The 25573-nt window shown below is 38.4% G+C and overlaps 1 protein-coding gene across 1 annotated transcript in view; it reads left to right on the forward strand.

The window, feature by feature from the left end:
• ntrk2a (neurotrophic tyrosine kinase, receptor, type 2a) overlaps positions 1–25573 on the forward strand; it is a 104003-nt gene that overhangs the window by 63635 nt on the left and 14795 nt on the right. The window contains exons 10-14 of the mRNA XM_030738185.1: positions 5653–5841; positions 14906–15036; positions 24229–24401; positions 24625–24780; positions 25187–25271. Coding sequence (XP_030594045.1) covers positions 5653–5841; positions 14906–15036; positions 24229–24401; positions 24625–24780; positions 25187–25271 — 734 coding nt within the window. The remainder of the gene's footprint in view (positions 1–5652; positions 5842–14905; positions 15037–24228; positions 24402–24624; positions 24781–25186; positions 25272–25573) is intronic.

Here is a 25573-nt window from a genome sequence, read left to right on the forward strand (position 1 = left end):
CCTTAGAAACATCAAATGGGCTCCTTACAAAATTACAGTTGATTTAGCACAAAATTTGCAGACTATTTTCATAGCAGGTTGAGCTGCAGTAGAAGAATAGCAGTACAAAGAGGAGAATATAGTAACTCATTCTGCTGAAGGTGCACGTTATTGTCAGATAAACTTTGGAGCAAATACTAACACAGAACAAAGACATCTTATCTTCCCGATTACTTGACTTAAAACTGAATTGCTCCATTGTTGGTTTCACCAGGATGAGCAATCACAGTGACCAGGAATGCCTTTAGTCAGGGGCGTAGGAATGAGTTTCCTATTTGGGGGTGGGGGGGCATATCGGAAACCTGACAGATCCATAAATACTCTGAGAAAAGCATTAAAAAAATGCTATTTTATCTTTTACTTTCTTATTTTTCAAATGTTTCTTGGAAAAATAGTGTTGTGTACACTTATATGATTGCATGTATCATTTACATATGTATATGTTTTATAATTGTAGGATGTGGGCAAACTGGCTTGATCACAGATAAATGTTACCAGTGCATACATAACTGTTACCAGTGCATAGTTGCCAGTGCACAGATAAATGTTACCAGTGCAAAGATAAATGTTGCCAGTGCAAAGATAAATGTTACAAGTGCACAGATAATTGTTACCAGTGCACAGATAATTGTTACCAATACACAGATAAATATTACCAGTGCACAGATAAATGTTACCAGTGCACAGATCAATTTTACCAATGCACAGTGCACAGATAAATGTTACCAGTGCACAGATAAATGTTACCAGTGCACAGATAAATGTTACCAATGCACAGTGCACAGATAAATGATACCAGTGCACAGATAAATGTTACCAATGCACAGTGCACTGATAAATGATACCAGTGCACAGATAAATGTTACCAGTGCACAGATAAATGTTACCAATTCACAGATAAATATTACCAGTGCACAGATAAATGTTACCAATGCACAGATAAATGTTACCAGTGCACAGATAATTGTTACCAGTGCACAGATAAATGTTACCAATGCACAGTGCACAGATAAGTGATAACAATGCACCGATAAATGTTACCAATGCACAGATAAATGTTACCAGTGCACATATAAATGTTACCAATGCACAGTGCACAGATAAATGTTACCAGTGCACAGATAAATGTTACCAATTCACAGATAAATATTACCAGTGCACAGATAATTGTTACCAGTGCACAGATAAATGTTACCAATGCACAGTGCACAGATAAATGATACCAATACACAGATAAATCGTCCCCTTAGAATTATAAGGTTCTGACATTTTTGAAGAAACTGAGTTATTGTCATATACTTATTTGCTGACCACTTATGAACAATATGTAAGAGATTTTTTTCAAATATATATATTTTTGGGTGTTTTATTCACAAAATAATAAGGTTCTATCTGCAAAATCAAGCTTTAACTTGGTACTATAAGGTTCTATCTGTGAACCAATAGGCACTTGAAATGTTCACACGAGAGCCAATCAGGCTGCTTCTTTTTTGTAATGTTGGTGCCCAATGTCAAGCAAAGGAGCAGAGGAGATGCTAGAGAAAATGTTTCATGGTAAGCTGGGGCTCTTTACAAGACATCTAAAGCTTGAGTATTTGAACAGACAGAAGTACTAATGGCAGGAAAATTCTTAACTTTTGATTTCTTTTTTTTTAGATTGCACTGAGCTGTTTCTTTGCACTGTTAGCTACGAAGCTAGCGAGCTAACACTAGTTTTGTATTGTCTGTGGTCAGTGCTAAAAAACAAACAGTGTAGTTGGTAATATTGAGAATAGTCAAAGGTCATAATATAAGTTACCTCACGTATAAAATATTATTGATTGAAGAATGACTTCAGATTTTAATATATTCTATGATCTAGCAGTGGTACCATGCTAATGAGCTCTGTCTATTTTTATTTCTGTCATCAAACTCCAGAAGAGCAAGTAAAAGAAAAAAACACCAGAAAAGGGACGGCAAAGAAATTGTTACATTTTTCCTGAATAAATACAACCGAAAGAAAACAGTTCATTGTCAGTGACATCTTTATAGCAGAATGATTTTAATTAAAGATCCAAGTTTAAAAAATCTACCTTTTAAGTAGGATGAGTTTTTATTTGGATTTTTGTACTCAGTGGACATGGACTCAGAATCTAAATGTTTTTCAGAATTTTAAAGAATGCTTTTTCAGGTAGATTGCAGCTTGTAAAATTTAAAAAGATCTAGGCTAAATGGGGAAAAAAAACATGGTAAATTATCCAGAATTTGTTTGGCTCTCTGTACAAATTTTATTGAAATTTGAGTTTGTATACGCCTCCTAAATTTATATCAAATGTTTATTTTGTTCTATTTAATTATTATAAATTTTATTTTTACTTGTTGGTTTTCATATAATTATATGTTGAGTTATCTTAAGAAAACTTTGGAAAAATAAAGGATGGGAAAAAAGAGGGCTCAGTCTGCCAACATGAGTTTAATGAAAAGTTAGATTTTTTTTTTTTTTTATTGTACAATTTTAAAATTGTGTAATAAATGTTGTGCCGCAAGGCGGCATGGTGGTTAACACTACTGCTTCACAGCTAGATTGACATCTAGGTCTGGGTTCAATTCCACCTTGGCCTGGGTCTCTCTGTGTGGAGTTTTCATGTTTTCCCCGTGTCTGTGTGGGGTTCCTCCCACAGTCCAAAGCCACGCAGTTACTGGGGTTAGGTTAACTGGTCACTCTAAATTGCCCATAGGTGTGAAAGGTTGTCTGTCTCTCTGTGTTAGCCCTGCAACAGGCCGGTGACCTATACAGGGTGTATAGGTCCCCCACGGCCCTGAACAGAATAAGCGGAAGAGAATGGATGGATGGAGATGTTGTAGCATTGAAACATTCAAAGATAAAACTTTGTCAAGCATCATCTTCTTCTAGTAAAGGGAATGGAAATGTGTCCGTAAAAACAGTTTGCCATGAAAGAAGAAATTTTAAAAAATGTCACAGAATTCATTAAATTTGATTTAACCATACTTGTGGAGACTCTATTATATCTATAATTTTATGGTTTAAAACTTACTATAAGTTAACTATTTTTCATTCCTTGAAAATCAGTAGTAGTTATCACATTTTGCAGATAGAACATTATAATTCCAAACAAAAAAGGAGTTTTTAGAATTAGAAGGTTCTATCTGCATTATACTTGTTCAACCCCCCCCCCCCAAAAAAAACCCATTTGCACATTTAATAGGATTTTGATATTACTGATTTAGAATACATATAAGATGTGTTTCATAATCATGTGTGAACAAGACTTATTCCATGTGTAATTTTTGCTATACAGAGTGCAAAAACTTTAAAGCTCAATATCTCAAAACTGGTCAGAACGTAGATAGAACCTTCTAATTCTAAGTGGACAAAATGTTACCAATTCACAGATAAATGTTACCAGTGCATAGACAAATGTTACCAGTGCATAGATAATTGTTACAAATGTATAGATAAATGTTACCAGTGCATAGACAAATGTTACCAGTGCATAGATAATTGTTACAAATGTATAGATAAATGTTACCAGTGCATAGACAAATGTTACCAGTGCACAGATAAATGTTACCAGTGCACAGATAAATGTTACATAGTGTTCAGGTCAGTACACCACAATAAATTGAATTGTTCTTCTTGTTTCGAGTCAGTAAAAACTGAAAATATATAAATTATGATGGCAAAGCTGTGGTGTTGGATTGAGTTAGATGTCACAGTGTTTATACTGTACGGTCATATTGTATGTATGGTCAAGTATTAAGCACTGTGGTGACAGTTAAGGGTACAGATAGAGGGGTTAAAGGTGTGTGTGTGTGTGGGGGGGGGCAGAGAGTGAATATCAGTACCTGTAGGTACTTGCAAATGTAGCTGCTGTTTAGTGCTACAGTCTGTGTGAGAAGAAAAAAAAAAAGAAGCTATTGTTTGCTTTGGCACTCAGTGTATGCGTACAGAAAATTAGCAGCAATGTGGTGAAGGTTTACTGTCACAGATAAACCTCCTGGACTGTTTTCACGGCCCTAATTAGAAACTAATAACACCTCCATTCTGCTGCCAAAACAAACCATTTTTCTGTGAAAGGGTTGGGCTCCATGTCTGACTCATGCCACCCCACCTCTGCTTTGTTTTCAGTTAATTCATGTTAATGCTGCATCTTTTGCTTTTCAAAAATGTGAGTTGTGTGAAAGAGAAAGCTTATTCTCCTGAGACTTTTATTTTAATGAGATAATAGTACCATCACTGTGTCTGGATTTTACGTTTTTGTTTTTTTTGTTTTTTTAATGCTCCACCAGGATCCTACATTGCTACTTTTTAAGGCGTATATTAAGTTCCTCAGTTACCTTACAGCTCTGGAGAAATATATTTTATATTAGCCATCTTTCCTCGACTTCATCATTAAATGCTGCAGAACCTTACCTAATAATAAATAAAAAGTTTTCAAACAGACGCAAAGAAAACAACTACTGCTGATGAAGTACCTAATGGTATTTTCCCATTTTGGTCCCCTAATGGGGCACTTACAGGCTTAGTTACTCATTTTCCACATGCAGAAATGTGCAAATTTGTTTTCAGTCAGACAAAATGACCAAAGTTAACTCTACAGGAGCTGCTGCTTCTGCTCCTCATCCATACTTCCTAGCATGCTCACTCTTGCCTTTTAATCTCGTACAGTTCTGTTCCACATTAAGATTAAAAGGCTCATTTCTGGCAGAGGGGCTCATGTGGTCTGCCATGTGTACCTCCACCCTCTTCCTACCTGGCAAAATATTGATGTTGGGTGTGGCAGGTTAGTCCTGACATTGCTTACTTGCATCAGTGTCATGGCAGGAGATGCAGTAAACAGGCTTTTTTTTCCCTGAGGAGCTCTGTTTCAGAAGGCTGTCTGAAATTCAATCAGCGGGGACTCGGACTAGAAACAGCTCCTGCATTTAAAAATACAAGATGCTGTAGTTGTGTGCTTGTTCTGGGTGTCAGTGAGATGTGAATTATGAGGCAAAAATCACATTTTTCATATTAAAACCTAATTTACAAAGTGTACAGAAGCAATTATGTACTTAGATGCCACAAATGTTGAATCCAATTCACCTTTTTCCCTGGGGCCCTCTGTTTATATCAGGGGAGAGTTTACTGAATGTGTGCTGAAGTCAACCTGAACTAGAGTTGTGAATAGCTCTGTAATCACAGGCAGAGGTATGCTTGAAACAAAGGAGCTGCAGTGATGTGTGTGTTAATCACATCTGATGGCAAACTTCTTTATTGCTGTTCTGAACAGCCAGAACAGTCAGACACAAGGTGAAAAGGCTTCAGCCAAAGTAAGGGCTGAGACTTGATAATGGTTCAAATGGGGATAATAGTGCACACTTTGAGGCAATCTTTTCTTGAAGGCATTCATGTTGCTTGTCCACCAAGAAATAGCTGCACGAAAAACAGAAAAAAAAGAGCTTGAGTGAGCTCGGTAGAGTTCCAATGTTAGGACAGTTTAGGTGTCTGTGTGGGATTTTATCTCCTCGCTGCCTGCCAATAACAGCTTTAATTACTCCTCTTTCATCCTCATACTGTTTAGATAGGTGAAATGTTTTTCAATCAGCGCTTATCCCCATTTCTCTGCTACTTAGGACCATCTTCTGTGATCAGCAATGATGATGACTCGGCCTCTCCTCTTCACCACGTCTCCAATGGCAGCAACACTCCTTCATCCTCAGAGATGGGCCCTGACGCGGTAATCATCGGCATGACCAAGATCCCAGTGATTGAAAATCCTCAGTACTTCAGAAGCACAAACAGCCTGCTCAAGACTGACACGTGTAAGTAGAAAAACAAAAACAAAAACAAAAAATGCACTTATCTTTAACATGTAAACAAATTAACTGGCAAATAATTTAAAATGGAACATTACAAGTTAGGTATGTATCCAGCTTTCTTTGCTGTCATGTCAGTGACCATGGAGCTGCTGCTGATAAACCGTAAGACCTGAGGGAAAAGTGCGAAAATAGAAAGTCTAATTATATGCATGTTTGTGTGTGACTGTTGACAGCATATGTTAGGCACACAACCATTCATAAATTCAAGACTTCCATGGATGACTCATACACATACCTGCGTGAAAAAGAACCAAATCATGCTCGAGCTCGTGAGTCACAAGTGGCTGATGTAGATTTTTCTGAGTGTGATAAGCCCCAATTTGTCCAGTCAGACAAGAAAGTGAGGAAAATGGACAAGCAAAATTATGATTAAAACAAAGTGTGAAGGCGAAAGTGACAAACATGAAAGCTTGAAAGCTTAGAGAAGAACAGAAGGAGAGACAAAGAGAGCAACAGACAAATAGGCAGACAGAAAATGCACAAGGATATTGACCTGGTCTATCAACATGACATTATGATTATTGGCAAGTTATAAAAGCTTCTCCAGGCTTTGGCCTTGTGTTGCAGTAAATTATGGGCCTGTGTGTGTGTGTGTGTGTGTGTGTGTGTGCGTGTGTGTGTGTGTGTGTGTTCCTTTTTTTGAGAGCAAGGTTTAGGTTGTATAATAATGGCGGACTGGAGGTCGACCTCTTCGGTCCCACATTATAACTAAAAGACTGACTGGGATTTATAGCCAAATGACGAAGAATAAAAGCGCTCAGGATCAATGAAAGTCAATAACATACTGCTGTGAATGTGCATGCGCCTGCATGTGTGTTTTTATATATTGCAGCCATTACAACTATTACACTGTGCATGTCTTTGACTCACAGACAGGCTGCATAAATACTAAAAGTATTTGACCGATTATTTGGCACTCTGCCTTTTCAGACCCGTACAATAGCCTTTGATGCAGACAGTTTGGCAAAGTGGCACATAGTTGAATGCCAGGAACTGAACTCTTTTTAAACAGAGGTCTTAACCAGCTTGTGTCCTGTAATATTGAATGCAGGAGGAATCAGCAGCAGGTACACGTCTCTGCTTAAATGATCACACAGGCCTCTTTCAGCAATAAAGCAACAATTACGCTGCTGAGATGATGGATCCACATGTAATTATAGGAAATGCTAGTGTGCTGCAAAGCTTTGGCTGTGCAACTGTTTTCTTAAGTGAGCACCTCATTAAAAATAATGATATTAGAAGAGTTTGCATTGTTGGAAAGAATGTCACAAACATTACGACAGAGCTTTGTAATGTTTGTGGTAGGTGGTAACTGTTGTGTTTATCTTTTACTAATCCCTCATACTGTATATACATAAACTTAAAACCAAAATAATACTGATACTTTTGAATAAATGTGTGTATTCTCCCTACATTTACTATCATATTACATATATCTTTCCACTAAACCTCTCTGGATATAATTTGGAAATTCTATTCTATCGGGAAAAGCCTTTGCTAAGTGCAATTAATTCCTTTGGACAATAAAACAGAAATCAGGCCAGGCAGATAACCATGCACAAGATTGTTTTACTGAAGACTAGAGCTGAATGGTTGAGAGCCAGGCTGGAGTTCCTTGAAGGTGACTAGGAGCTGCTGAGTTGGCTTGACTGACGAGTGGCAGGCTGACACGTTGTGGCAGATTGAGCACCGCAAGGCAAACTGGCAGTGAACCCGAGACAGAGGGGGCATACACTTAACATGGCTTCAAACAAGATCAAGTGAATACAAAAGCTAGGCATGTCCAATGTGTTACTACCAGGCTGGCAAAAATCTGGCAGGGAATGGAGCATAGACTCAGGCATATGAGCTGCAGAGCTTGATTAGAGAATGGATCACAGGTGTAGCTGAGGCAAGAAGCAGGAATAAGGTGCTGAGCCATGCCAAGACTAACATGGTGAACATGGCGAAAATGGCTACGAAAAATGTTTTTGAAATTTTAAAAATAATTGAACTAGGGGCCACAGCTCAGGCTGCAAACCCAGTAAATCAACTAAACCAACTGATTGCTGGTGCTTGTAGTCATTTCCTCTAATGTACAGAATCCTAAAACAGAGTCATACTACCACATATAAAAGACTGATGATAAATATTAAGGTGGCGCAAGCAGACAGTTAGCTTGTGTTAGCATAAAAACAGGAGGAAACAGCTAACCTGGCTGCGTCCAAGAAACTGTCAGAGTATGGTGAACACCCACATGCAGGACCCAACAGGATAAAGAACAAATAAACTGAAGGTGAGTTTTAATAATTGATAAATAATGCAAAAATAAACAAAATTTAAGCAGTGAGAAGAAAAAACTGGAGATTATAAAGAAGAACATAACAAATGCTGTAACAAAGAGTAAGGGGAAGACAGGCCTATTTATACACTGAGGGATGATTGGGTGAGGGATCAGGTGAGGGCAATTAGACAGGGAGGAAGAAAAATCAAAGCAAGCCACAAGAGAAATCAACTATCAAAGCAAATTAGGAAATGAACAACCAATACTAAAACAAGGAGACACTGAAACATGAAAGAAAACTACTAGCTTATTCAGGGGTAACTGTTGGAGCTTGTTTCTGCCACTAGACAAATAAATAATTGCTATCCATAAGTCAAAAATGTAGGTTATTATCTCAAAAAACAAGTGGAAACAAGCTTCCACAGATAACAGAGCGACCACATATAACGACATCGACAAATCAGAGGGGAAAGAAGTAAATCTAACAAAAGCAAAGCAAAGAGACTAGAGACTAACTTACACATAACTCGCTAATTTAAAAAGAACCAAGACTCAGAATCACAAAAATAAAGATTATCTCTAGAATGACAGTTGAATCAAAATACAAAAATATAATAAGCTCTGATGTCATGAATATAAATCCACATCCACATATGAGAATCAGCGTCCCCAAATTCATATTAGCCAAGAATACAAAATTGACATGACAGAAACATACTGTGTGCCCACCAACATCTACAAAACTCAGTAATGTACATTAATACTAAAACCACAATGTAAAAGACTCATTCCAGAGAGAGAACTGGAGTCTAGTTGTTTCATTTTCTTAGTCTTTGTGAATCAGAATCAGAATCAGAATCAGGTTTATTTTGGCCAAGTATGTTTACACACACAAGGAATTTGGTTCCGGTTGATGGTGTCTCTCTAGTATTATACAGTGTCCTATAATTTAACTTGTGCTAAGCTAAGCTAACCGAGTGCTGGTGCTGATTCTACAGTATATAGTCTGTTTATTCTGACATGATATGAGTAATATGAATCTTTCCAGATTACCATAGCATAAAAGTGAGCAATAATATTTCCTAAAATATCAAACTACTCCTTAAAAGACTCAAATTTAAACATACTGGGTCATAATGCTAAAATTATAAATACCAAACAAAAAAAAAAAAGTTTTTCATTGTAGTATTTACATTCAATTAGAGATTACTGAGGACTTGATATCAATATCCTTAGCAGCAGCCCTGAAAAAGTGATTTTTCTTTCATCATCTTTGTTACAGCATCCTCTTAGCTTTGTGTTCAGTATCTCAATTCTGCCACTACTTCCATATGAGTAAGTCCTTTTTTTTTTGTATCTGGGGAATGGGGGATTTACATCACTCTGGAAAATGTTATTCATAAATCAACATGTGCTGACTGTATTTGAAGACACCCATTTACACACACACAGGCTTACACACAAAATTTAGGTCACAATTAGCTACGCTTGCTGGTAGGAGGGCACAGAGTCAGAAGGCAGAGTGGAACAGCAGGAAAAGTCAGTGTCATGACATTATTTGCGTGCTGAACTTGAAGAATGTTTGATGTTTCTGGCTGTCCTCTTCTCAAAGCATCTGTCAAACACGACTGTGTCACTGACCTATCACATTGCTCGATTCAAAGTACCGAACTCAGATTTTCCAAGCTGTTCAAGCTGTTTTATGTCTGCATTCAGCGCAATGGAAAGAATTTGGGCAGATGAGAGGAATAGGAACGGAATAAGAAGCAGATGGCAAACGGAGAATAATTATGTCCCGAGACATTAATTTATTTGGGAGTTCATAACATGCTGATGAAGGATAGGTGTGAGAGAAGGCTCTAAATGATGTGGAGAGAGTGGTGGAAAAATGAGGGAAGGGTGGCAAAAAGGTGGAAGATGCAGGGGTCGATGGGAAATATTATTCTTCTTGATGTTAATATTGTAAGCCCTGTCATAAACAATTCATGGAAAAAGAATAATGGGGCAACAGAACGGGGAAAGAACCTGTGCCTGGGTTTTAATGTTCAGAGGATGTTGATTAAAAACTGAGATTAAAACAGCTAAGAGGAATGACAACAGGGAGAGATTAATGGCGAAACAGAGGGACGCTAAATAAGGAAGGTGAGAGTAAGATAATGAGAATAGATGGAGGGATGTAAATGAGGGAAAATGAGTGAATACGATAAGCATGGAAAATGGGTACTAATTAGGAAAAACATCAGAGAGTAAGTGTGTTAAGTCTGGTAAATGGCGAATTATATTTTAGTAGATCTTAATTAAGGATTCTGATTGAGGAGAAGGGGTGCGATATGTCGCACGGCACGTAGAGACGCAGTGTAACAAAGAAAGTGAGGTGGAAGACAGATTGTAAACTTGGCAAAAGGAAGGCAGCTGAAAAGCAAAATTATTTCATGATTGAAATATGGCCATTAGAAATAAAAGAACTTACTCTTTTACACTCTTGATAGACAATAAATGCTAATTCTTGAATATGTGCAAAATACATGCACCAACACTGGAAATCGTACCAACAAAGACACAAAAAAAACCCAGCAGGAAATGTTGCGAGAACAACCACATCTTCCTGAAAAGGCGGTACGGGAAGCGCTGGCCTGCAAACATCAATTTATTTGCTATTTGAGGATGTTAATTAAGGAGAAGTGGTGCAAGGCATTTTCATGGATGAATGCTTATTATACAACTGCAGTAGGAAAATGGTGCGGTGAGGTAATTAGCTGGTGGGTAGCTTTCTTGTAGGGATGTGGGTTTATTGTGTGCACATGTTACACAGGGAATTGTGGTGATCTGTGACATGCTGGGGTTTTTTAAGTTCTAGGAGAAATAGATAATAATTAACAGATGATAGCATAATTTATAAACACTCAACTTGTATTCACACTGATACCTCTACATTATGTACTCGGCTTTAGATTTTATATTTACATGCTACTGATTTGCAACAGCGGAAGGTACGTAGTGACTAACCCTTTTCTCAATTTTTAGTAGATGCATTTCACCAAAATTAAAAAATATATACATACCCTAAGCATATATGCAGGTGCTTATGGAACAACTTATTTGACCAAATTATACCAAACTACCTGCTGGCGGAATATATCTTTCACATGTTGCAACAGCTTGGTTTTTAGGCCGTCATGGGAAACCTTGTCATCTGAGTATAATATTAAAAGGTGAATTGTAGCAGAGTGCATGACTTGTTTAGTTTATTCTGAAATTAAAATCTTTCCTCAAACATGACCACAGTATTTTTCTGTTTAACCATACAACACAAGGAAAAAAGTCTTTTGTTTGTCCATTCATTCATTTTCCTAACTGCATATCCAATTTGGGGTCACGGAGTGACTGGAGTCTATCTTAGCTGTCACAGGTTAAGAGTTCGGGTACATATCTTGTATAGAACCAAAAAATTGGAAATTTGTTACTGCAGATCATAGTTCCTTTTTTTCTTAAATCTATCTCAAATTGCATTTGGCACAGCAAATTAGTGGCATGTAGACATACAGTATTATGTAAAAGTCTTGAGTCACTCTTCATTTTTACCTTGCTTGGAAAATAGACACAGGAATTCATTGACAAATGGGCAAATAGACATGGAGAAACAGTATATATGAAAAAAAAAACAGAGTCTGTACAATTCTAACAAGTTTGAAAGTCAATATTTGGTATGACCACCTTTATTCTTCAACACAGCCTGAACTCTCTTAGTCAGCTTTCTTGTCTTCAGGAATAGTTCTCTCGGCTTCTCGCAGGACATTCAAAGCTTTTTTTGTTTTCGATGTTGGCTACCTTTTTTTTCTGTTCTCTGTCGAGATGATCCCACACTGCTTCAATAATGTTGAGGTCCAGTCTCTGGGGAGGCCAGTCCATGACTGATAGTGTTCCATTGTGTGTTATTCTATCCAGATATCCAGATATACTTTGGCTGAAATACATTGGCTGGAATCAAACCCCAAACCATGAGAAAACCTCCACCATGTTTTACAGATAGCTGTAGGCACTTACTGTTGTACCTCTGTCTTTGTCCTCCTCTGTACACACCGATGATGATTTGAATCAAAACTTTCAAATTTGGATTCATCACTCCATATGGCGTGCTTCCATACTGTAGATTTTTTTAGTCCAGTTCTTGTGTAATTTGACATACCTCAGCCTTTTCTTACTGTTCCACCCTTCCACCATTTCTGATGAGGCTTCAGTGAACAGTGGATAGATCATCTGAAGGGCCACATGCATCTCGCAGGTCCTCTGTCGGGTCTTTGCTGTATTTTTTTCCTATTTCTTAGGGACATGACTACACTGTGAATACTGTGAGATACTGTGAATCTCCCGTAGATAGGTTATAGTTTTTAGGGCCCGCCACTTCTTTTGTCCTCCACTTGTCCAGTTCGCTCAAACCTTTTAAGGGCACACTGCACACCATATACCAAGTTTTAAACTGATAGCAGTTTGAGAGTCATCTTGTTCGTGTAAAAATGCAATTTTATGTCTGTCAAACTGTGTTATCGTTGGCATTTTTCATGGATTCAGTGAAGGAAATGGGAATACCTCACACTGTCTCAACAAAAAGACCTGCACTTTGGGATTTTTGGGGGGCCTTTTTACTGTGTTTTTGTGACATTGACCAGCAGGATCTCAAATATATATTTCACACACAAGATATCAAACTGAAAGAGAGTCTAAAAAGGATAGACAACACATACTGTCCTCTTTGCACCACCCACATTTTATTTTTGTACTTTTTAGGCTTTTTTGAACACAGGACAGATGGCATGATTTGCATCCTTTTAATGTGTATTCTTGTTTAGTTTTCTTGTTTGGCAATTCCTTCCCAGTAACTCACAAAGGTTACAAAGAAGGGCAAGAGAAGATTTGTAGGTGATGACATGTAGTCTGTCATATGTCTCTGCTGAGTCATGGTAAGAATTTATGACTATATAACTGTGTACCACTGGCTGACTCAAGAACACAACACAAAAATATTGTGTGTTCTTGACCTGGAATTAGATGAATATCTTTTGAATAGCTTATGTAGACCAGCTTCTCTTTTCTCCCTTTGTCTGCTGGTATAGTATTAGGTTAGGGTAGACCTCTGTAGCTTACAGTGTAGATCAATGCAGCTTCTTCAGAGAGTCTAGCTGAGCTTTAATGTGATATTCTGAGTGGACAGCTTTTCTTCAAATGCACCTCTTAATCACATCGCACATAAATCTCAGCTCGTGGTGTTTTCTCTCTCTCTCTGTGTGTGTGTGTGTGTGTGTGTGTGTGTGTGTGTGTGTGTGTGTGTGTGTTTTATATTCAGGAGTTAAAGAAGCGCAGGTATTACAGGATAATGTGTTTCTTTGCATGTAGACAGTTGCACATTTTGGCTTGCAATCAAAAGATAGGGCTTAACTAGGTTATTGTAAGGGCACCAGACTGCTAATCATTCTGCAGGATAAAACCTTGTATCATAATTGGTGAGATGCCAAATTTTTTTTTTGAGAAATCAGCTGGCGTGGATTCACGAGTTACTTAGCAACAGAGAGCAGAGTTGTCGACTCTGATCCAACTGTGGATGAGCAGAAGGCACAAAGAGGTTAGATACATGAAACAAGCAGAGAGAGACACGTTTTTCAAATGTACATTACTCTAAAAACAGAGTTGAAATTATATATAACAAAAAGAAGGAACTTGCTTGTTTACTGTTCCATTTATATGATTCATAAAGACATAAAATATGTATGCAACACAAAAAATCCCCAGATATACAGTACATACAGTATAATCCTTTTTTTTCTTTGCTTCAAAATAAAAATGAATGAGAGATGAAAAGATGCCCCCAAGAACAGGACTATATCTGTATGTGGATTGTGAGTGACAGAAACCATTTATTTTAACATCCTTTTCTCTTTAGAAAAACACGGGGTTAGCATGCCCTGCAGCTGTGCTTTTTGTTCAAAAAGGAGAAAAATCTGCAGCTTCGTATTATCAGAGATAAATTGTTGTGTGAGTAAAAGTTATTTTAAAAATCACTGACAAGTTTCAGCTGATGCTTTAGTGTATGGGCAAATACAAGGCTGCAGAAAACAAGTAAGTAACAACTGGGCATTTTAGAGAAGAGTAAAAATAGATTAAATTATTCTTGTAAATATTGGCTACTTACTGGGTAATAGTGCTGAAAGAAAGTCAGTGATGAGAACATTGCTCTTACAGTGTAATTACAGACTAATAAGTGAAGAAAAGCAACACTTTATATTACAGACCTCATGCCTCATCAAGGCTGTGTGCTGTGCACGCTGCAGTTTTACTCATTAACAGACATTGCTGTGATGTGTAGGAGAAAATACAATTTAAAAGAAGGAAGGTTTATTACGACTACACTTTGTGGATTTATTATCATGCGTCTTCATGCGTGATAGGAGACAATGTTTGGGTGATACTTTTGTCCTGCATCGCAGAAGCTCATAATGGGTACACTGCAAATATACCACACTCAAGTACAACTGCACTAGGTTTCTATTGTTATCTGAGGAAGAAAGGGAATATTAAAGTCATGTTATTATATAACTTATAGAACTACAGCACTAATTGTTTATGTCTAATAAGGTGTTTGATTTCTTTAATGGCAGAGCAAGAATAAGAAATGTGAGCTATCCCTAACTTCATGTGATCTGTAGTGTTCCTAAAATGAAGTCTTTTCTTCTTCATCTTCTTATTCTGCAGTTGTTCAGCATATTAAAAGACATAACATTGTGCTGAAGAGAGAGCTGGGAGAGGGAGCCTTTGGAAAAGTCTTCTTGGCTGAGTGTTATAACCTCTCACCTGACCAGGAGAAGATATTGGTGGCTGTCAAGGTAATGTGGAAGTCTTGATGGGTTTTTTTTGCAAGTTACCAAGAAATGTATTTCAGAATCAGACTAATTAATTAGACTAATTAATTTCATGTTGGTCAGGATACGAAAGAAACACTAACTTTTTATTTTTATTTTTTATGTCACTTAAAAAAAAAAATACAGTACCAGTCAAAGGTTTGGACACACCTTCTCATTCAATGTTTTTATCTTTTGAATTATTCCAACTACATTGTAAATTAATACTGAAGTCATCCAGACTATAAAGGAACACATAGGGACTTGTAGTCAACTTAAAAGTGTTAAACAAACCAAAATATGTTTTAGATTTTAGATTCTTCAAAGTAGCCACCTTTTGCTTTGATTACAGCTTTGCACACTCTTGGCATTTTCTAAATCAGCTTCATGAGGTAATCACCTGAAATGGTTTTCCAACAGTCTTGAAGCAGTTCCCAGAGGTGCTGAGCACTTGTTGGCTGCTTTGCCTTCACTCTGCAGTCCAACTCATCCCAAACCATCTCAGTTGGGTTTAGATCAGGTGATTGTGGAGGCCAGGTCCAACACTCCATCATCCTTTTCCTTGGTCAAGTAGCCCTTATATAGCCGGAGGTATGTTTGGGGTCATTGTCCTGTTGAAAAACAAATGATGGTCCCACTAAAGCACAAACCAGATGGGATGTCACTGCAGAATGGTGTGGTAACCATGCTGGTTAAGTGTGCCTTGGATTGTGAATAAATCACCAACAGTGTCACCAGCAAAGCATTCCCATACATCACACTTCCTCCTCCATACTTCACGATGGGAACTACACACGTAGGAACCATCCGCTCACCTTTTTTGCATCTTACAAAGACACGGCATTTGGAACCAAAAGTCCCAAATTTGGACTCATCAGACCAAAGGACAGATTTCCACTGGTCTAATGTCCATTCCTTGTGTTCCTTGGCCCAAGCCATTCTCTTCCTCTTGTTGTTCTTCCTTATATGTGACTTCTTTGCAGCAATTCAACCATAAAGTCCAGATTCACACAGTCTTCTCTGAACAGTTGATGTTGAGATGTGTGTGTTACTTGAACTCTGTGAAGCATTTAGGTGGGCTCTTATCTGGGGTGCTGTTAACATGCGGTTTCTAAGATTGGTAACTCTGATGAACTTATCCTGTACAATAAAAGTAACTCTTGGTCTTCCTTTCCTGGGGCGGTCCTGATGAGATCCAGTTTCATCATAACATTTGATGGTCTTTGCGACTGACCTTGAGGATACTTTCAGAGTTCTTGAAATTTTTCAGATTGACTGACCCTCATTTCTTAAAGTAATGATGGACTGTCAATTTTTTTTTTTTTTTTGCTAACCTGAGTAGTTCTTGCCATTATATGGATAGGGCTATTATACCAACTCTACCTCATCACAACACAACTGATGTTTTCAAACACATTAAGAGGGCAAGAAATTAACTCTTGATAAGGCACAGCTGTTACTGAAAGCCATTCCAGGTGACTACCTCATAAAGCTGACTGAGAAAATGTCAAGATGTGCAAAGCTGTGCAAGAGGTGCCTACTTTGAAGAATCTAAAATATAAAAAATATTCTGTTTTTGTTTTTTTTAAACAGTTTTTTTTACTAAATAATTCCATATGTATTTCTTCACAGTTTGGATGACTTTAGTATTGATCTACAATGCAGAAAAATTTTAAATAATGAAAACCACTGAATTAAAAGGTGTGTGCAAACTTTTGACTGGTACTATATATGTTTTTTGAGGCAAAGAAAATTCCTGACTCTCGGATTGTATCTTAATTTATTTATTATTTACCATCTGTTTTCTGATGGCTTATAGTTCATAAATATGCAATTATTGTGCGGTCAACTGCAGGGATTGCTGTGAAAAATGCTTTTAATGAAGGTTTTATAAAGCAAAGTCCAGAAATTTTAATAAAATATTTGTGTGCAACAAAACAAACAAGTTACTGTAAGTTTCAAAATGAGATATTTTTGGAAAGTGATGATCCCACGGAATGATTGATCATATCAAAAAAAAGCTCACAATGGTATTATTCAAGGTGAAATTATTTTTTAGTCCACAGTATTTAGATATGACATCTGATACCTGAAATACATTTAAAATATTGAACATGTTACAGCAGTTCCTGAAATAGATACATGGTATTTTGAAATAAAATCCTTATTGTGGCGTCAGCACAGTGTTTAGAATCCATGTTGGTCTCCATTTCCTCTGCTATTGTTGGAAAGTCACTCTTTTCAAAGATTTCTCTGCAAGAATGAAGCGGAATTAGACCCAAAAACCTCTGATTTCCAGGGTCAAATATAATGGTTTCCCAGGGAGCATCCTCCCATCACATCTGTGTCCATCAGTCTCTCCATCTTGTCTGCTTTTTCTGCTGTTCTGCAGTGAAACAGGATCTGAATGGTGAAGAACTTCTCATTAACTATACATGACCTGTGAAAGAGCCCCCTTTGCCCCTGTCCTTTTCTATCCCTCACTTCCTCTGTTCTCTACACCTCCAGTTCTCATGTGCAGTCTTTTTTTTTCTTTTTCCTCAGTTTTCATTCTGGCACTTGTCTCTTCTCAAATCCTACACCTACTTTTCTCTTCCTACATTTCCTGTTTGCTTCCAGCTTAGCTCTGAACCACCTGCTGATGTATGCTGCCAGCTTAGTTTCAGCTCAGAGTGAACACTTCACAAAACATGCACCTGGAATTCCTGGGCAGCAGCGTTCTTTGTTGTAGAACAAAATGCTTTGTTTTGCTGGCTACATGTCAAATCTGGTAAAAATAATTAAATACAAATAAATAAAATAACTTGCATTTCTCAGATTTCTGTATATATGTGGTTTCATGTAAGTGAAACATTTACTAGAAACTCCTGTCATTGAATTTGTTCTCTAAATTTCAGATGTGATTTAGACTTCTAATAATACTAATAATAGCAGCGCTGCCATCTGTGGAACAATAGGTCAGCTTGAATCCCGGCCAGGACTTGCATCTAGTAAAGGTCCCCAGGCTAGGCCCCATGCTTACCTACCTTGGAATATGAGCAAGAGATATATAATTGAAGCCATGTTGGCTCGGATGTTGCCCGGATTAAGATTTGCATCAGGTGTTGGGGAACCAGGCCATACTGATTATAAGTGGGCTACTGGAACACAGCATAAGTGGACAAGGCACGAGAATAGGGAACTGTGGAACGCTACTACACATGTAACCACAATGAAAGGGGTTACATGAAGAGGATGTAGGACTTATGAGTCTATGGATTCTTCTAAAGCCAACTTCCAGACTAACATCAAAAGAATCAGTGTTCCGACATCCATAAGAAGCAACTGTTATTGCAAAATGATGATGAGGAGACGCACCGGGATGGGCTAACTGAAGGCTGAACCATCCTGATCCTCAGAATCTGGTTCCATCCAACTACCAGCCAATAACCTGCCTCAGGACAACACGGAAATTCCTGTTAGGCATCATAGCAGCTAAGATGAATAGGCACATACACAAATCGGCATCTGGTGTGGTGCTACACCCGCAGAGCAAATAATGGTAGGGACAGCTCCCTACCGTGCCTTGCTAACCATGCCCCGTGACTGGTAGGGACATAATGGACATTATTTGATATTGGTAGGGACATGCCCTTACTCTCCCTACCTAATTCTACGCCCCCGATTCCAGTCAGGCTGGCTCATTATAGCCCAGAGCAAACAGAAAACATGTTGAGCTGCAGACTAAATCAGAATTATTTAGGCCGACATAGAAAATACTGGTTATACTGGAAATGCTGTGGAGTTTGTGTTGCAGATAGTGCAGATCCCACCATGCAGCAAATTTGTGTTAATTACCTTGTGGTGTTTAACATGCGGTGCAGTTGGTTGTGAATATATTTGTCCCTCTAGTTTTTCCCACTTCTTTGTTCATTCCCTTGTGTCCATTCCGATAGTTACGGCAACTCCCTACAGGAATTTGCTGGCTGTAAGACCAGACTGGCTAACCTGTGCACCGCCTGGATTGACTAAAGGCTATGACTCAGTGCCAGACACAAGGATCCTGAAATGTCCAGAACTGTACAAGATCATCAGGACCCTAAGAGTCTTCATCAGGAATTCAATGGGGATGTGGAAAACAATGCTAGAGACCAACTTCAAGCCAATTACACAGGTCACGTCTCCACTGTTATTCTACTTAGACCTCAGCCAGATCATCAAATAGACTGGCTATTGATACTGACAACAGACTGGAGCAAACATCAGCCACCTTCTCTACATGGATGACATCAAGTTGTATGCCAAAGTGAATGAGACATCCATTCACTGATCCACACCATTAGGATTTACAGCAATGACAGAATGTTGGACTGGAAAAGTGTAGTCAGATGTTAACAAAGAGACAGAAGGTAGTCAGAACTGAGAGGACTGTATCAACAGAAGGTAACATTGCAGACATTGAGGATAGTTGTAAGTACCTTGGCAAATGGGAACCATGAAGTGGCCACTAGGAAAGTCGCAACCGCCAAGTACCTGCAGAGAGAAAGGCAAGTCTTGAGGAATCAGCCGAATGGGAAGAACAAGATCCGGGCAATCAACACCTGAGCCCTGACGGTCATCAGATAGCAGGCTGTCTGATGACCTGGTGAAAGTAGGTGATAGAAGAAATCAAGACAAGAAAGCTCCTTATTATGCATGGAGGGTTTCACCCCAAGGTCAGATCCCTGAGACTACGCTAAGTGGAAGAAAGGAGGCTGAGGAGTACTGAGTGTCAGAACCACTATCCTGGATGAAACAGCAAAGATCCACAAGTACATCAGAAAGATGGCCACCACTGATCATGTGCTTAGTGAATACCTCAGGCAGCAGAAACCTGAGAAAGAAGAGGAGTAAGAACAGGAAACATCATGGAAGGACAGGTACCTGCACGGCATGTACCAGCAGCAGATAGAAGAAGTGACAGATATCGAAAAATCATACCAACGGCTGGACAAAGGTCAACTGAAAGACAGCACAGAGCTACTAATCGTGGCAGCACAGGGACAAGCTCTAAGCACAAGATCGATAGAGGCTGGGGTCTACCAGACCAGGCAAGAGATACAGAGATGCACCTGAGACAATCCAGAACATAACAGCAGGGTGCAAGATGCTAGCAGGCAGGACATACATGGAATCCTATAACCAATGCCTCTTTTCCACTAGTACTGTACCTGAGCATGAGAATGGGAAAGAAAGGTGATTTATATTACTTTGAACGTGGCATCATTGTTGATTTACTGGAATTTTCTCTAAGGTTGACAAGAAAGGTCTAAAAAAAAAGAGAAAATATCTAGTGAGTGGCACTTCTCAGACAGACTCTGGTGAATTTGGTGTCAGCAACATGAACGCATGGATCCATCCTGCCTTCTATTAATAGTTCAAACTGGTGGTCGTGTAATTGCATGGCAGATATTTTCTTGTCACATTTTAGGACCATTAGTACCAACTGAGCATCATTTAAACACCTACCTGAGTATTGTTGCTGACCGTGTCCATCCTTCGAGACCACAGTGTACCCAACTTCTTATGAGGGCTTCTAGCACGATAACACACCAAGTCACAAAGCTCAAATCATCCCAAACTGGTGTTTTGAACATGAAAATGAGTTCACTGTACTCAAATGGCCTCCACAATCACCAAATCTTAATCCAGCACAACACCTTTGGGATGTGGTGGCATGGGAGATTCATGTCATGCATGTGCAGCTGACAAATCTGCAGCAACTGTGTGATGTTATCATATCAATATGGACCAGATTCCCTGAAGAATGTTTCTAGTCTCTTGTTAAATCTAGGCCACAAAGAATTAAGGCAGCTCTGCTGGCAAAAGATGGTCCAACCAAGTACTAGTGTAATTAATGAAGTGGCCAGTATACATATAGATATGGTATAACTGGAAACTGAAATGATAAACCAGGAGTTAGACTTAGACTCTGCACTCTACATCCAAATAAAGATGTCCATCATAAATATCTTGTCACTTCTAACCAGCTGCTTTTAATTAAAAGATGGAGAAATCAAATTAATAAAGACAGTTCCTCAAGGTTTTCTTGGCAAATGAAATGCCTTAAGATGCTTGAACACTCAGGAGGACACACACATCTGATCCGATCACTCGAAAGAGTGCTGAGTCTGTTGTAAAGATTTGATTTTAGAAACAAATTTGATTTGCCTGCAAGAGTTGCCAGAGTTGTTTAATAGAATCCCTGGCAAAAAATTATAGAATCACCACACTTTGATGATGTTCACTCAGCTTTTTTTTTTTTTATATACTTCTGAGTAAATAAATAAATCGCCTAAAATGCAACACCATGTCATAAATGAGTATTAGAATGCTTCTCTCTAGCCCACTGTAAACAAGTTTTGTTCTCTTTCTGTGTTAGTGCTGGTTTTCCTTTGGTTTTTCTGCATGAAATCCCATTTCATTCAGCTGATTTCTCACAGTTGTATTGCAAGCATTACCTTCTGTTTCTGCCCATTTGTTTTTCAGTTGTTTTGTTTAGCATTTTCTGTTTTTCAGACATATTACTTTGAGTTATTCCACTTATAACCTTCCCATTTTGTCTGTATTTGCTACAGATTTTTTTACACAGCTGACTGGGAACAACAAGCATCTCTTGCCACACTCCTTCTTGAAGGAGCTATATAATCCTTTCCATTGTTTGAGCTGACAGTTCTCTTGTTGGGGTCATGCTTCCTTTCAATCAGCCAGGTGCAGCAGCTTGTTAAGGTCTGCAAACGCTCTCTTTTAACTGCAGACTATTTTGCATATTTAAATTCGTGCAGGTATTTTTTTTTTTTTAGAAATGCAAATTACAAGGAGTTTCCATATTCTTTTCCCCAACCTCGAGTGATTCCATCCTGGTAGTGTGGTGATTCCATTGTTTTTGCAAACAGTAATTATTGTGCCCTGTACCTCCATTGTACTGTACAACATAAACCAAAGGAAGGAAAGGACTAAAGGTGACAGAATATGGATTCTGAGGAATGTACTTATTTTTAATATACCATGCTGTGCTTATAACGCCCTCTGTCATTCATACTACATAACAGGAACATGTTCTCAGTTGTATACCACATTACAATGACCTACACTCACTAATAGAGCTTAATGGGCCTGGCTTTAGAGTCGTCATTCATAATAGAGAAGCAAGTTTCGCTGTTACTGTATATTAAACACCGAGTTGTCATCACAGGCAAACTGCAACAAGCACACATTAAAAAAAATATGCATATGCACATGCACGCAGACAAGCCCGTGCATACTCATTTACACTTTTGCATTCTATCTGTCATGAACCCTTAACATTTTCAATAATGTTCCCTTCACACATGTATATGAGTCACCACATTTCTGAGCTGAAGGTTGTTGATTGCTTTTTATTTGTCCATGGACCTGAGTGTGCTCAGACTGGATGACTAACAGTGCAATATTATGAGTTTTAGCATGGGAATTAATGCAGCTTTCAGTACAGAAAGTCACACCATGATTTGTAATAGTCTCTGGCTCACAGGGATGTCAGTATTTTTCCTACACTCAACATTAATATGTTTTGCTCAATACTGTGATTAATATTGGTTGCAGTGGTCATTTGATCCTGATTGAGACCAGCGGTGCAATGACTACCAAAGTTTTTTCTTTTATTACATTTTTCTTTTCCAAATTTTTTTTTTTTAAAGGAGCACACAGTACACCATAAATTAGGCTTCAGGGGATCATCGTCAATCAGTCTGGGATAATGAGAAAAAGTGTCCGTGCTCGGTGTTTTATGTGCATGTTTTAATAAGTAACTTTTTGTAAAGATTTATAAGTTGTAAAAGCTTCATTGGACATTAATAGATCATTACAAATAAGTTATAAACCATACTAAGAACAAAGACTGGGAGTTTTCCGTATCACATTCGGTGCCTCTTATTTCCTCCTGCTGGCTTCTTTCAAAGTGAGAAACAACTGTGTTTGTGGTTTTCAAACATTCAGAACTGCACTAATATAAAAAAAACCACACTGAAAAAAACTTGCAACCCCAAAGCTGTTTTAATGGCTTTTCGTTGACCTATATAGCATCAGTAATCATTTTTATCCATTATTAATTCTATTAATTACAAACAATAAAACTGATCGCAATAAATATAACTGTAAAAGGCCCTACAGAGACCTCCAAGGAAAGTCAGCCAACTCATGTTTCCCATACATATTTGATATCACATTACACACTCAGATTTGGAGCATAGGCTTTCATATACTATCTGTAGTGTAATAATCATCTTCTTGCAGTATCACCTTACAGTCTGTCATGTGCATGACCAAGTCTCTGTTTCACAATACATCATTGTTAAATATAAGTGGATGGAGTTGAAATCTGGCTAATATTCTTGCATTTTAGTGCTGCTGATAAAAGGTCAAAGGTTGTTTCATTCTGAGCTTTCTAAGTCAATACTCTTGTAGACCTGTATTTGTAGTAGTAGCTTCTAGCTGCAATGATAGTACACAGACACACTCACCACACACTCATACAAGGTGGAAAGCTCATGTATATCCCTATCATATTCTGTAGGAAGACAATCAATTATTCATGTAGGACAAGCAAAAATGTTCTATATTTTTCTTCTTTAGATGTGAAATTAATACACATCCCATATCACCTTCATTTCCTGTAACCCCCCCAACACACACACACTCATTCACTCTCTGTCTTCATCGCTTTTGTTCACATACATTTGTCTTTTTTTGTCTCTGCCATGGATGCTTGTATTACACAACCTCCCTGACAGATTTCCTGATTCATGGAAGGGAGACAAAGATTAGTTTCAAAGGGAACAGGGAAATATAATGAATGTAAACAGTGCTGTACTTTGTAATGGCTAACATTAATATAAAATGTCCCCATCCTTTTCCTGCTCTGCCATCATATCAGTCCTTGTTTGGTGCCAGTAATTTCACACTGTTTGTGCCGTGTTGCTGTAACTCACTTTTACAAGGCAAGACACTTTTTTTATTTATTTTTTTACACAGTGGACCTCAGCCAAATAAATTGGAGGAGAATTAATCCACTATGAAAATGACCAATTGGCAGAAGTGTATGTGGCATAATGTGTGAGGGTTTCATTTGTCACTTTATTACAATGTCACTTTTGTTTGTGTGTGTGTTTGTGTGTGCAGACACTTAAAGAGGCCAGCGAAAATGCCAGGAAGGATTTCCACCGTGAGGCTGAGCTGCTGACAAACCTTCAGCATGAACACATTGTCACATTCTATGGAGTGTGCGTGGAGAGCGACCCGCTCATTATGGTGTTCGAGTACATGAAACACGGTGACCTCAACAAGTTCCTCAGGCATGGCTCTCCTCTTCATTATGTAAAATGGCAAATAGCAAAATCAAAAATGTGCTTTTCTCTAAAATGTTTTTATGAAAACAGAGTGATCAAAGAATCAAAGAAGATTAGGAAGCAGAGATTTACTTTGCTGTTGCTAATCTAGTTTAATCTTCTACATGCTCTCTCTTAGAGGGGCACATGTAACACAAATGATACACTGTTTTCCTGCTTTTTCTTGCAGGGCTCACGGTCCAGATGCAGTTCTAATGGCAGAGGGCCAGACCACCAGACCTGTGGAGCTGACCCAGTCTCAAATGCTTCACATTGCCCAGCAGATAGCATCTGGCATGGTCTACCTGGCATCACAACACTTTGTGCACCGTGACCTGGCCACCAGGTTTGTAACATACTCCATTAATACACATCGTGTTTGCTTGCTCCTAACAGATGCCAGATGTCTCATTAAACTGGAATTTCTGTTCTGATCCTTGAGGATTTTATTCAAAACTCATCATGACCAAGTAAAAACTATTGCTGATACCACCTCAAACAGTCTACCAAAGAAGACTGTAGCCATTAGTAGAACCAGTCAAGCTATCATGTACAGATAATCTGTCAAACAGTCTACATTTTGACATCTAAATCTTAAATAAGATATTATAATAATAATAATATATATGGTTGCAGTTTAATACCCTATATTTTAACTCCAGCAATGAACATCTATATTGAGTCTCACTGCAGTATTTTGCTGTTATTGTTCTGAACTTACTTTGAGTTTGATTGTGTTTGTTGTCCAAAAGGAACTGCCTGGTGGGTGAGAACCTGCTTGTAAAGATTGGAGACTTTGGCATGTCAAGAGATGTCTACAGCACTGACTACTACAGGGTAGGTGTATGTGTCGATATCTTTTCAGGCCTTTCTTTCAGCCTCCCCTTCTCCCTGCTGCATGGGTGCCTCTCCACTACTCCCTTGCATGAGCATGACTGACGGACGAGGGTTTGAGTAAGACACTTGCAAGAGTAGGAATGTGGCTAAATTAATTTAAAAGATATCCCATGTTTTCTGTGTGTGTGTGTGTGTGTGTGTGTGTGTGTGTGTGTGTGTGTGTGTGTGTGTGTGTGTGCGCTGCAGGGATATTTAGCAGCTTGTCTTGTTGTGCTTGGATAACTCAGGGGTACAAGACAGAC

This window comes from Archocentrus centrarchus, chromosome 9 (genome assembly GCF_007364275.1).
Source record: "Archocentrus centrarchus isolate MPI-CPG fArcCen1 chromosome 9, fArcCen1, whole genome shotgun sequence".
Lineage (NCBI taxonomy): Eukaryota > Metazoa > Chordata > Actinopteri > Cichliformes > Cichlidae > Archocentrus > Archocentrus centrarchus.